Below are 12,179 nucleotides of genomic sequence, written 5' to 3' on the forward strand. Positions count from 1 at the left end.
CATGAGTATGCCAATAGCTACACTAACAACCAATTTAGGATTGAGATTAGGATTTAAATCAAGCTCACAATGTGGTTCATTTACGCTTGCTAAAAGTGACATACGAACACAGGAACCCATTCTCTGCAAACAAAAGGAACACGCTCAAGCCTTACACCTTCTTTGAATTACCCAGGAGCTTGGGGAGCCTATAGTTCGCCATTGCTTTCTCCATGCCTGAGCCAATCAGAGTTGACTTGCCAACCAATCAGCACCTTTTTCTCCTGTAGTATAAATTAGTGTGATTGTTTGAAATTTGACATTCTTGCATTTGTCCTGATGAATGAAAGATGAAAAACTTAGGCAACATGTCTCTCTTTAAGGAATATTCAAGTTCTGTACTATCTAGCAACTGTTTATACAGCATGATGATGAGGTAGCCTGGTAGTTTTATTTTAGTCTTCAGCTTAATACCATGCTGTTTCCTACTCTAACCCTAACCTGCCTTCTTACTTTCCTCCTGATTGACTGTCAAAGCAATTTCTAACGGGTGTTGGCATTATTTTTTGTTCTTATGGGTGTAAAAGTGGAGAAAGTGGGAAAGGAGAAGATGCGTTTGGATTTTGGGGTCATTGTCGTGGGCAGGCTGAAATGACATGAAGATGATCTAGCAAATGCAGATGTTGTGGGTGGAAGGTGAGGGCCAGGGAAACTCTGGTAATGAATATCAGAGAGAATAGGCAGAATCAGGAGAGAATGGACAGACATAATCTGTGCATCACAGCAAAGGGGAATCCAAGGCTGAGGCAAAAAGAGGACATGTTAGAACCTCTGGAGCGTAAGCTAGAGCCATCTTGAGCAGAATTGTTCTGATTGTACTCATTTGCACTTCTAAAGAAAGGTCTACACCCAAACTGTAATAGATATGTTACTTCCACAGATGCTGACCTGACCTGCTGAGTTTTTCTAGCATCTTAGGTGTTTATTTTGACCTTCCTAACTGTCTTATGACCTTGGATGGCTGATTTCTACAGTAGGCTCTGTATGTATTCACTAATCCACTTGGGGGAGCTGAAGGCTTCATGATTTGAACTAAAAGTGTGTCAGCATAGAATACAATTCCTGAAGCAAACAATACAAATACAAACCTGGACAAAACACTGCACTTGCTGGCAATAACTTGTCTATTTCTGGTGTTAGGCTATCCAGCCACATCTATTACAAACCTGCTGATTCCCACACAACCTGGATTATACTTTTTACAACCTTGCGAGGACTACACTCTCTTCTTCCAATATCTCCAACTGCATCACCCCTGCTCAGATGAGGCCGCTTTCCAAACTAGCTGCGCTGGCTAGGACCCCAGACCAAGTTTGTTCCATTTCTTGTGCTTCAGCACTCACTCTTTGTTCCTCCCTCCCCCTCACAGAGTGGTGAAAGAGCCCCCTTTGTCCTCACCCTTCACCTCACTAGCCTCTGTAGCTCCATCTGCCATTTCAGCCACCTCCGTGATTCCACTACCAAATACAACTTGCCCTTCCTTCTCTGCAATCTAAAGGGATCAATGCCTTTGTGACGCCCTGGCTCACTCTTCCATCACCCTCACCACCTCCCCTGGCCATTCATCACCTCTGTTCAAGGGCCCAAACACTCCTTCCAGGTGAGACAGCAGTTTACTTTTGCTTACCTCCCACCTAGTAAAGAATAAGCATGTATCAGGCTGCAAGCTCCTCTCTACTGAGTAGATCAAGCACAATTCAGTGAGCAAGTGCAACCTAGAACTCCCTGGCACCTGGCACTTTCCAAAGCCACAAACAATTCTTCCATTCTAGATGATACCTGGAAAATCTTAAACAAGAAAGGGCTGAATGTTGTAGTCTTTCGATATTAAGGCTGCCGCATATATTGGTGACAAGGAACTGGGCTTTGGGATTTGTGACTGCTCCCACTGGAACTGCAGAGTCACCCACCAGGAAACAACAATAGAAGCATTATTGCTTCTACACTGGGTCCTGGGAAGGCAACTTTAATGCTTATTTATCTAATGCCTTGGGATGTTTTGTATTACGTTAGTGCTACTAATATAAGTACAGTTCTTGCGAACCCTTCAGTGATGCTGAGATTGCGAGGAAAAGCTTGCTGGAAATAATAAAAAGGATAAAATGAGAGACGGGTGAAAGGCATTGAAAAAGAGCCATTATTTAATTCAACAAGTGCCTACCCAAAGAAGTTTTGTCTGATGGTTTTAACGGATTAATAATGGGTGAATCAAGTGACATAACTGACATGGCCCAGTTGTCCATTTATGCAATGATAAAGTATTTATTGAATACTTATATATAATATTGTCTTTAAAAAAAAAATCACACAGGAGGAGCCATTGTTCCATTTCTAACCATTGCTCCAGGAGCAAAAGCCTAGTCTGAAGGTGTGTATACCCACAGACAGAACTCTTGCCATTATGGGATGTGAGAATAGGCTGATGATTAAACCAAAAAAAACCCTATAATCTACCAGCTCTGCTAGGGCATTATTCAGCAATCTGCATGGAAAGCTCAAGTGTAAAGTTGTGGACATCAAGCAAGCGCTTGTGGAGTCCCTACAACAGTGGCAACACTGAAAAATACCAAAGCACTTTGAGGTATCCTGAAAGGTGTTATATAGATGCAAGTTCATTCTCTACTTAATTCCCCACAGCAGCACTGGCAATTAACCAAAGTTTCAGTTAAGCATGATGACCTTCTAATACACTGGGATGTCGAACTGCTAAATGTTGTAAAGAGTAAGGATGTCTTGGAATTCCTCAAATGCTTTCATGGTTTGCAGACTGCTTGAAAACAGACACCAATCCTTCCTTCCTTATCAGCCATTTTGGAATGTCTTAAATGAGCTCAATGGAGACATCCTGGGAAGGTAGGAAAACTACCCTAGCTGAGGATTGGAGTGTGAGATTTCAAAAGTAGGCTGCATTTCTTCCAACTAGTTGTAACATCAAGAGTTGCTCCACTCTCCAAGTTGGCTGAGCAGGTGTCGGCTACAAAGGACCCTCACTCGTAATTATTTACCTACGCAGCCCGCGGAGGGGGGAATTCTAATCACACTGAGGATTTCTCTCAACTTGGATGAAATGCCACAGCTCAACAGTACCGTTATCACTGCAGCCCAACAGCAACTGAAATGAGCAAACATACCACCTGAACAGAGCAAAGCATCAAAATGGAGTGGATTCACTGGGACGTAAATGAGGGTTGGAAACAGAAACACACAAGAGCAGAAAAACTGAAGAATCCTCAGGAGAGCTGGTAGAAAATATCAAAACAAGATTCCAACTCTTTAAAAAATCCTTGCAGTTGCCAAAAGCACAACGTTTGGCTCCTCCCATTTAATGATTTAAGTTTATATTGCCTATAGAAACTTCAAAGGGCGATGAGGTTTTCGTTAGAATTTTGAAAAGAATTGACAGGGTGGATAAAATGAATCTTTTTCCGCGTCTAGGGGAAGGAGACATTTATTTAAAATCAGACTAAGGCCATTCAAAAGAGAAGTTAGGAAACACCACATATAAGGTGGTAGAAGTGTGAAGTACTCTCCCTCAAAAAGTAGCAGGTGCTAGCTCAAGTCATAATTTAAAATCTGAGATTAATAAATATTTGCTAGGCAAGGATATGAAAGGATATTGAGTCGAGGAAGGTGAATGGAGTTAAGACACAGATCAGCCATGGTCTTAAGAATGATAAAATAGGCTTAAGGGGCTGAATGGCTACTCCTGTTTCCAATGTTCCAACCAGATTTGCCAGCTTACATTCAGTGCCAAGAATCCAATAGGAAAAGCAAAATGCTATGATGATTCCAATCTGTGCAAGCCTCAAAGATGCTTTTAAACATGCTAATCTATTTTAGATTTTAGCAAAGAAATTCGGAGGAGATTGCGGAGGGCGGGGGTGGGGTGGGGAGCAGGTGAGGACAGGAGGCAAGAAGATAAGAGAACAGAACAAACACCAGACTGGAGTAGAACAGGATGTGAGCACAGTATGAGATAATCCAATATTCATTCATACCTTGAGACACAAAAAACGCACCACTTTTAAAAAATTCATTCAAGGGATGTGACTAGGCCAGCATTTATTATCCATTCATAATTGCCATTGAGAAAGTGGTGGTGAGCTGCCTTCTTGAACTGCTGCACTCTCTGTGGTGTAGGTACACCCACAGTGCTATTCGGGAGGGAGTTCCAGGATTACCACCCAGCGATAGTAAAGGAATGGTGATATATTTTCAAGTCAGAATGGTGAGTGGCTTGGAGGGGAACTTCCAGGTGGTAGTATTCCCATGTATCTATTTTCCTTGTCCTTTTCGACGGTAGTGGTCATGGGTTTGGAAGGTGTCGTCTAAGGAACCTTGGTAAGTTTCTGCAGTGCATCTTTTAGATGGTACACACTGCTGCTACTGTGCTTCAGTGGTGGAGGGAATGAATGATTGTTTTGTCCTGGATGGTATCCAGCTTCTTCAGTGTTGTTGGAGTTGCAGTCATCCAGGCAAGGGGAGAGTATTCCATCACATTCCATTTTTGCATCTTGTAGATTGTGGACAGGCTTTGGGGAGTCAGGAGTGACACGCTGCAGGATTCCTAGTCTCTGACCTGCTCTTGTAGCCACAGTATTTATATGGCTAGTCCAGTTAGTTTCTGGTCAATGGTAACCCCCAGGGTGTTGATAGTGGGGGATTCAGCGACGGTAATGCCATTGAATGTCAAGGGGTGATGATAAGATTCTCTCTTACTGGAGATGGTCATTGCCTGGCACTTGAGGCATAAATGTTACTTGCCACTTGTCAGTCCAAGCCTGGATGTTTTAGGTCTTGCTGCATTTGGACATGGACTGCCATATGACATTTGTAATTGTATAAACTTTAAACCCAACAAGTTGTAAGATAATTGCAACAACCTGTTTCTCTTAAAGGCCTTTAATTTCAAACCATTGTATTTCTAAGCCCTTGTACAAGATTCTACATCATTGACTTTGGATGAGCTGCACACTATCTCAGTGGTGCTCCTTATATTGGACCATGTCTCTTCTACATTAGACACCCAATTATGAAAAAAGACTTGGCTTTCTTAAACCAGCAGGCTGGAACAATAACCCAACATATGAAATAAGATTCTGTGAACTTGCAAGAATTCATCTTTCTGGCCACAAGCTATGTTGCTCTCAGGGCCAAAGGTCTATGAATTTTCTCCTTGGCTGTCTTTGTTGCTTCTATCTGATTTTCTGGTTGGATCCATTTTGGTCCCTTCAAATGCAACCTTGTTTTTCACACCTTCCTGCACCATTCGCTGCTGGATTCTGAGTTTTGCATTCTGATACCTGCAGAACATCCTGAAAAAGATGCACATGTGTTTGAAATGTTTTTCTGACTCAAATCACTTCCAGCAAACGCGCACAATTTCAGGTCTGTTGACAAATTGCCACAGCAGGCTTAAAGCCCTGTTGTATTGCAGTACCTGCATCGATACAACAGTATCTGCACCAAGCTCTTTGCAGTTTGAAGTCAGATTTCCTTTCCTAAATGGCAGTAGTGGGCCAGTTGGGTTTTTAATGACAAAACTGTAGTTTCATTGTCACCATTACAGACACTAGTTTTGTATTCCAAATTTTATTTAATTAATTGAATTTAAACTCCCCAGCTTCTGTGGTGAGATTGGAACTCCAGCTTATTCGTCCAGGCCTCTGCATTACCAGTTCAGTAACATAACCACCATGTACCACTTAACTTCACTTTAAACCTTGCAATGATGGAACAAAGATTATATTCCTGAGATCAACAGGCAATGCACTTACCAAGTTCCCAAAGTTGTAAGTAGAAAGCTCCCCACACTGAAGTCAAATGACCGCTTTACTCTGCCTGCAGGAAAAGAGAAGGCAGAATTATTGTAAATATTGAAACAAAATTCAAAGATGTTCATTAATATTGCAAATAAAACATGGCTTGGGGTGGGGGTGTCCTGGAAGGCTGCTTTGGTGATGCCAGTGTGTAAATGAACCGCAGAAATAGGCCTTTCAGCCTAACTGATCAACTCCTGTGCATATGCTAATTTAATGTTAAAGAGCCATAAATAAGCAGTCATCTCTTTGCCGATGTTGAACACTGGACTACATTCTAATCCCGCCGTGTTCAGCACTGCTCATGTATTTCACATGTCATAGGTCAGAATGCCCAGGTCTTATTTCCAGGCTGTATGCAAATCATTGGCCTCAGGCAGAGTAATGATGGCGTTACTCGAATTGGTCTTTTGCTTGTCAGTCATTATCGTTGAAACAAAGGCAAAATGCCAAGGAAGCCCGAAATCTGAAATTTAAACAGAAAATGCTCGAAACAGTCAGAAGGCAAGGTAGCACCAGCGGAGAGATGCTGCCTTGCCTACTTATTGTTGGAAAGTGGACCAGGTGAAGACTTGGCTGCACTTCCTCCTACAGTTGAATAGTTTACTAACACTGGTTCCAAGGTTGAAAGACTTCAGTTACACGGACAGATTTTAGGCTGGGACTGTTCTCCTTTAAAGAAGGTTGAGAGGGGATGCGATAGAGATTTTCAAAATCATAAGGGGCCTGGACTGAATAGATAGGGAGAAACCGCTCCCCTTGGTAGAAAGGTCGAGAACCGTTGGATTTAAGGTGATTGGCAAAAGAAACTGAGGCTACATGAGGGAAAACATGAGAGAAAAATATTGCAGGGCTATAGGAAAAGGGCACAGGAGAGGGATTAGCTGAGTTGTTCATACAGAGAGAAGGCAAGGTCAAGCAGACTACATGACCTCTTTCTGTGTTATAATCATTCTATGACTCTATGATTAGGGAAGAGTAGTGAGAGCTTCACCCTGTATATGATTGCAGTATGCCTGACACTGGGAGTAAGACTTCAATGAAAGGGTTTCAAACCTTTGGAACTTTCTACAGCAGAGAGCTGCAGGTATTCAGTAGTCAAGTATATTCAAGTCATAAATAGGCAAAATTTTGGGTACTAAGGGAATCAAGGTTTAAGGGGGTACTGTGGGAAGGTGTAGGTTGAAGATTACCATGATCTAATTGAATTGTGGGACAGGCTTGAAGGGCCAAATGGCCTGTTCATGCTTCTATTTACATACATATGAATGAATACCAGTAGGAGGCCATTTGGCCCCTCAAGCCTGCTCTGCCATTCAATAGGATCATAGCTGATCTAAATATGGCTTCAACTCCACATTCTGCCTAGGCCTGAAAGCCTTTAACTCCCTTATTAGTCCAGAATCTATCCACCTCTGCCTTAAAAGTTGAGCCTGCCTTCACTGCTCTCTGGGGAAGATAGTTCCAAAGACTCTCAACCCTCTAAGAGAAAAAAAATTCTTCTCATCTCTGCGTTAAATGGGAGACTCCTTATTTTTAAACTGCATCCCCCACTTCTTCTGTTCTCAAGTAAGAAAATGGAGGCTGTCCATTTTCCTAGCAGTGTCATCCATCATTTTGAGCAGACCAATCATTTCCAAAATAAAATAAATCCAAAAATTATTCAGTATTCATGCTTCAAGTATTCTGGCATTGCCAACAGCAAACCTTTAATGTAAGCAACTCTTATGACTGATGTTACAGAATAGAGCTCTGAAAAGATTCACTCCAATATCGAGGAGGATGCTCACTTGTTGCTAGGAAGTGGCCAAGTCCAGCTACTACAGCACCAGCTGATCCATACAGGACAGAGTCGCGAGCACATGGAATGTTCTGCACATCCAAGATTCCCAGGAGCTTGAATGACTAAAAGCACACAAAAAAAAATCTTATTGCCAAATTAAAGCCTGATTCCCTTCTAATAACAATACAGATCAGAAACCCATGGCATACAACTGAAAAGCCAACAGTCTAATGAGCTGCTTGGTTGGGCAGTGGCTGTTATGTAAGGAAACATAACCTTGAGTGAATAATGTCTGCCAAATGGAGATATGTTGTTTAAAAAATGACAAGAATTCTTGGCCCTCCTCTCAAATAGTTCCATGGAATATTTAAAGTCTGTTTGAAACATCACAAGCTAAGGTGGTCTTGATTTAATGCCTCAACTGAAGGTATAGCATTTTTAACAATTCAGTTTTGTACTGATCCCTGTGGGGTATAATTCCACAGCTTATTCTTCAATTTCAATGTATTGGCTGGCTAGTTGATCACGTGGTGTGCATCAAGGCCAGGCCTGATCCTGTCCTCTCCTGATCATACACAGCCTTGCAGCACGATTTGCTGGAAGCTGATCAAGTTTGGCAACCCTGCCCGACTTTCCCCTTCCTAACCAGTAATGCCAACAGCAATTATTGCATCCCATGATTGAGGTAACTGAAGAGCACAGGTCAGGGATCAAACCTGGCAACCACTTATATAGGAACAGTAGGCCATGTGACTCAACCACTAAGAATAATTAAACCATCGTTTTATAATTTTTAAAATGATGCTATCCAGTTTTATTTCCTCTTAGCCAACCCTAAACCCTAGATTTCCAAATTGAAAATGAAACAAGTGGTCTCCACAGTTAGGAGATTTATGGTCACAGAGATTGACAAGGATTTTCCCAATTATTTGATTGAATTGGAGCTATGTTTATTTTTCCAAAAGGGAGGCACCAGAAGGAGGAGGCCATTTGCTGAGCTGTGAAGAAAATTTATGCCATTTTGAAGTGGAGCAAGCCCATTTAGCTAATACAAAAGGCTGGAAATCTGAAATCTAAACAGGAAATGCTGGATGCTGTCTGAACTGCCGTGTATTTCCGGCGTTTATTCCTGCTTTTATCTCTTTGCAGCCCATTTTCACCATTAAACAAAAGGAGGCTTCGACCTTGACTTGACATTGAAGGCGCCCACTGCGCATGCCCGTGACCTTTCATCCCCCTCCCCCACGGACCGTTATGACGTATTCACCTTCGGTTTCTCTGCGTCAGTCTCGGTTGACATGGCGGCTTGCGCTGCCTCAGCGGCTACCCTAAAACGTCTCCCCGCCCTCCTTGTTCGTGCTCCGAATCCGGGTTCAACAAAACCTTCATGCAGCGGCGGCGACACCCGCCTGGAACACACCGGGAGCTGGCAGCGTTAAGTCACGTGGGCCGAGCCGGGCAAGTAGCTCTGCACATGCGCATTCCCGGGGCGGGGCGGGGCTGGGCTGGGCTGGGGGAGGGGAAGTTTCAAATCTCCGTTTGCCGGAACAGGCCAGCAAGTCGGGTTGCTTACGCTCCAGGATTGGCCTGGAGTCTCCAGGAATTGAAGATCAATCTTCAGGACATTGCAGTGTGTGAAAAATCATTGGGACGTTAAAACAAAATTGCTATTTCCTTTTAAGATAAAAGCAAAAAATTGCGGATGCTGGAAATCCAAAACAAAAATAAAAATACCTGGAAAAACTCAGCAGGTCTGACAGCATCTGCGGAGAGGAACACAGTTAACGTTTCGAGTCCAAATGACCCTTCAACAGAACTAAGTAAAAATTGAAGAGAAGTGAAATATAAGCTGGTTTAAGGAAGGGGTGGGGAGTAGTGGGACGAGTAGAGCCAGTGATAGGTGGAGATAACCAAAAGATATCACAGACAAAAGGACAAAGAGGTGTTGAAGGTGGTGATATTATCTAAAGGAATGTGCTAATTAAGGGTAGAAATCAGGACGAGCAAGGTACAGATAGTCCTAGTGGGGGTGGGGTGGGGTGAAGGAATCGAAATAGGCTAAAAGGTAGAGATAAAACAATGGATGGAAATACATTTAAAAATAATGGAAATAGGTGGGAAAAGAAAAATTTATATAAATTATTGGGAAAAAAGGGGGGATCGGAAAGGGGGTGGGGATGGTGGAGAGAGTTCATGATCTAAAATTGTTGAACTCAATATTCAGTCTGGGAAGCTGTAAAGTGTCTAGTTGGATGATGAGGTGCTGTTCCTCCAGTTTGCGTTGAGCTTCACTGGAACAATGCAGCAGGCCAAGGACGGACATGTGGGCATGAGAGCAGGGTGGAGTGTTGAAACAGCCAGCGACAGGGAGGTCTGGGTAATGCTTGCGGACAGACCGAAGGTGTTCTGCAAAGCGGTCACCCAGTCTGCGTTTGGTCTCTCCAATGTAGAGGAGACTGCATTGGGAGCAGTGAATGCAGTAGGCTAAATTGAGGGAAGTGCAAGTGAAATGCTGCTTCACTTGAAAGGAGTGTTTGGGCCCTTGGACGGTGAGGAGAGAAGAAGTGAAGGGGCAGTTGTTGCATCTTCTGCGGTTGCATGGGAAGGTGCCGTGGGAAGGGGTTGAGGTGTAGGGGTGATGGAGGACTGAACCAGGGTGTCACGGAGGGAACGATCCCTGCAGAATGCCCCGGGGGGGTGGGGGGGGTGGTGAAGGGAAGATGTGTTTGCTGGTGGCATCATGCTGGAGTTGGCAGAAATGGCGGAGGATGATCCTTTGAATACGGAGGCTGGTGGGGTGAAAAGTGAGGACAAGGGGTACCCTATCATGTTTCTGGGAGGGAGGAGAAGGCGTGAGGGCGGATGTGCGGGAGATGGGCCGGACACGGTTGAGGGCTCCGTCAACCACCATGGGTGGAAAAACTCGGTTAAGGAAGAAGGAAGACGTGTCAGAGGAGCTGTTTTTGAAAGTGGCATCATCAGAACAGATGCGACGGAGGCGAAGGAACTGAGAGAATGGGATGGAGTCCTTACAGGAAGCGGGGTGTGAGGAGCTGTAGTCGAGGTAGCTGTGAGTCGGTAGGCTTGTAATGGATATTGGTGGACAGTCTATCACCAGAAATTGAGATAGAGAGGTCAAGGAAGGGAAGGGAAGTAAGTGTCAGAGATGGACCATGTGAAAATGATGGAGGGGTGGAAATTGGAAGCAAAATTAATACATTTTTCCAGGTCCAGACGAGGGAATGAAGCAGCACCGAAGTAATCATCGATGTACCGGAGAAAGAGTTGTGGGAGGGGGCCGAAGTAGGACTGGAACAAGGAATGTTCCACATACCCCATAAAGAGACAGGCACAGCTGGGGCCCATGCGGGTACCCAAAGCCACACCTTTTATTTGGAGGAAGTGAGAGGAGTTTAAGGAGAAATTGTTCAGTGTGAGAACAAGTTCAGCCAGACGGAAGAGAGTAGTGAACAATTCAACTTGCCATTTCAACACTCCACCCTGCTCTCATGCCCACATATTTCCATTATTTTTAAATGTATATCCATCCATTGTTTTACCTCTACCTTTTAGCCTTTTTCGATTCCTTCACCCCACCCCACCCCCACTAGGGCTACCTGTACCTTGCTTCTCCTGCTTTCTACCCTTAATTAGCACATTCCTTAGATAATATCACCCCCTTCAACACCTCTTTGTCCTTTTGTCTGTGACATTTTTTGGTTATCTCCAACTATCACTGGCTCTACTTGTCCCACCGCCCCCCCCCCCCCCACTCCCCACCTTAAACCAGCTTATATTTCACCTCTCTTCTATTTTTACTTAGTTCTGTTGAAGGGTCATTTGGACTCGAAACATTAACTGTGTTCCTCTCCGCAGATGTTGCCAGACTTGCTGAGTTTTTCCAGGTATTTTTGTTTTTGTTTTGCCATTTCCTTTGAACATTTCTCTGTATCAGATATAAAAATATTGAAAATGATGGGGGTGGGGGGGTGAAAAAAAGGTTGTTCGGCTGACTGCCAAGCATCATCTAGCTGGTGAGTCTTTTTGCATCCCAAATGATGTAGACAGGCAGTGCATCACAAGGATGGATGTGTTGACTGGAGTCTGGAGCAAGTCATGTGATGAGACCTCCAGGAATATATTTAATCACATATTTTTGCTTATATATTTAATCACAAATGGCAACCCTATCAGCAAGACTTTGCAGTTCATTATACCTGCCTTTAACTTAGAAATACCTCCCCAAGAACTTCACATAATGCAATCAAAATAAAAATAAAGTTTACAGATCCAATCAGGAATTCAGGAGAAATTCCTTTATCCAGTAAAATTGGGTAGCGCAAAATGAACTTACTTTTATATAGCACCTTTCACCACCAACGGATATCTCAAAGCTCTTTAAAGCCAATGAAGTACTTTTTAAAGGGTAGTCACTACTAAAATGTAGGAAACACAGCAGCCAATTTGCTCTCAGCAAACTCCCACAAACAGCAATGTGATAAGGACCAGATAATCTGTATTTTGTGGTGTTGATTGAG

General features: G+C 43.4%; 1 protein-coding gene across 1 annotated transcript; it reads right to left on the minus strand.

Annotated features, from left to right (window-relative positions):
• Positions 1-4,925: 4,925 nt before the first annotated feature.
• Positions 4,926-9,113, minus strand: LOC121272355 (cytochrome c oxidase assembly protein COX20, mitochondrial). The gene is made up of 4 exons (XM_041178999.1): positions 8,909-9,113; positions 7,649-7,763; positions 5,817-5,880; positions 4,926-5,354 (listed from the first exon to the last, which is right to left on the minus strand). Exons 1-4 carry the CDS (start codon positions 8,939-8,941, stop codon positions 5,201-5,203), a joined length of 366 nt encoding a protein of 121 aa, XP_041034933.1. The 5' UTR covers positions 8,942-9,113; the 3' UTR covers positions 4,926-5,200.
• Positions 9,114-12,179: the final 3,066 nt, after the last annotated feature.

Source organism: Carcharodon carcharias, chromosome 2, assembly GCF_017639515.1.
Source record: "Carcharodon carcharias isolate sCarCar2 chromosome 2, sCarCar2.pri, whole genome shotgun sequence".
NCBI lineage: Eukaryota > Metazoa > Chordata > Chondrichthyes > Lamniformes > Lamnidae > Carcharodon > Carcharodon carcharias.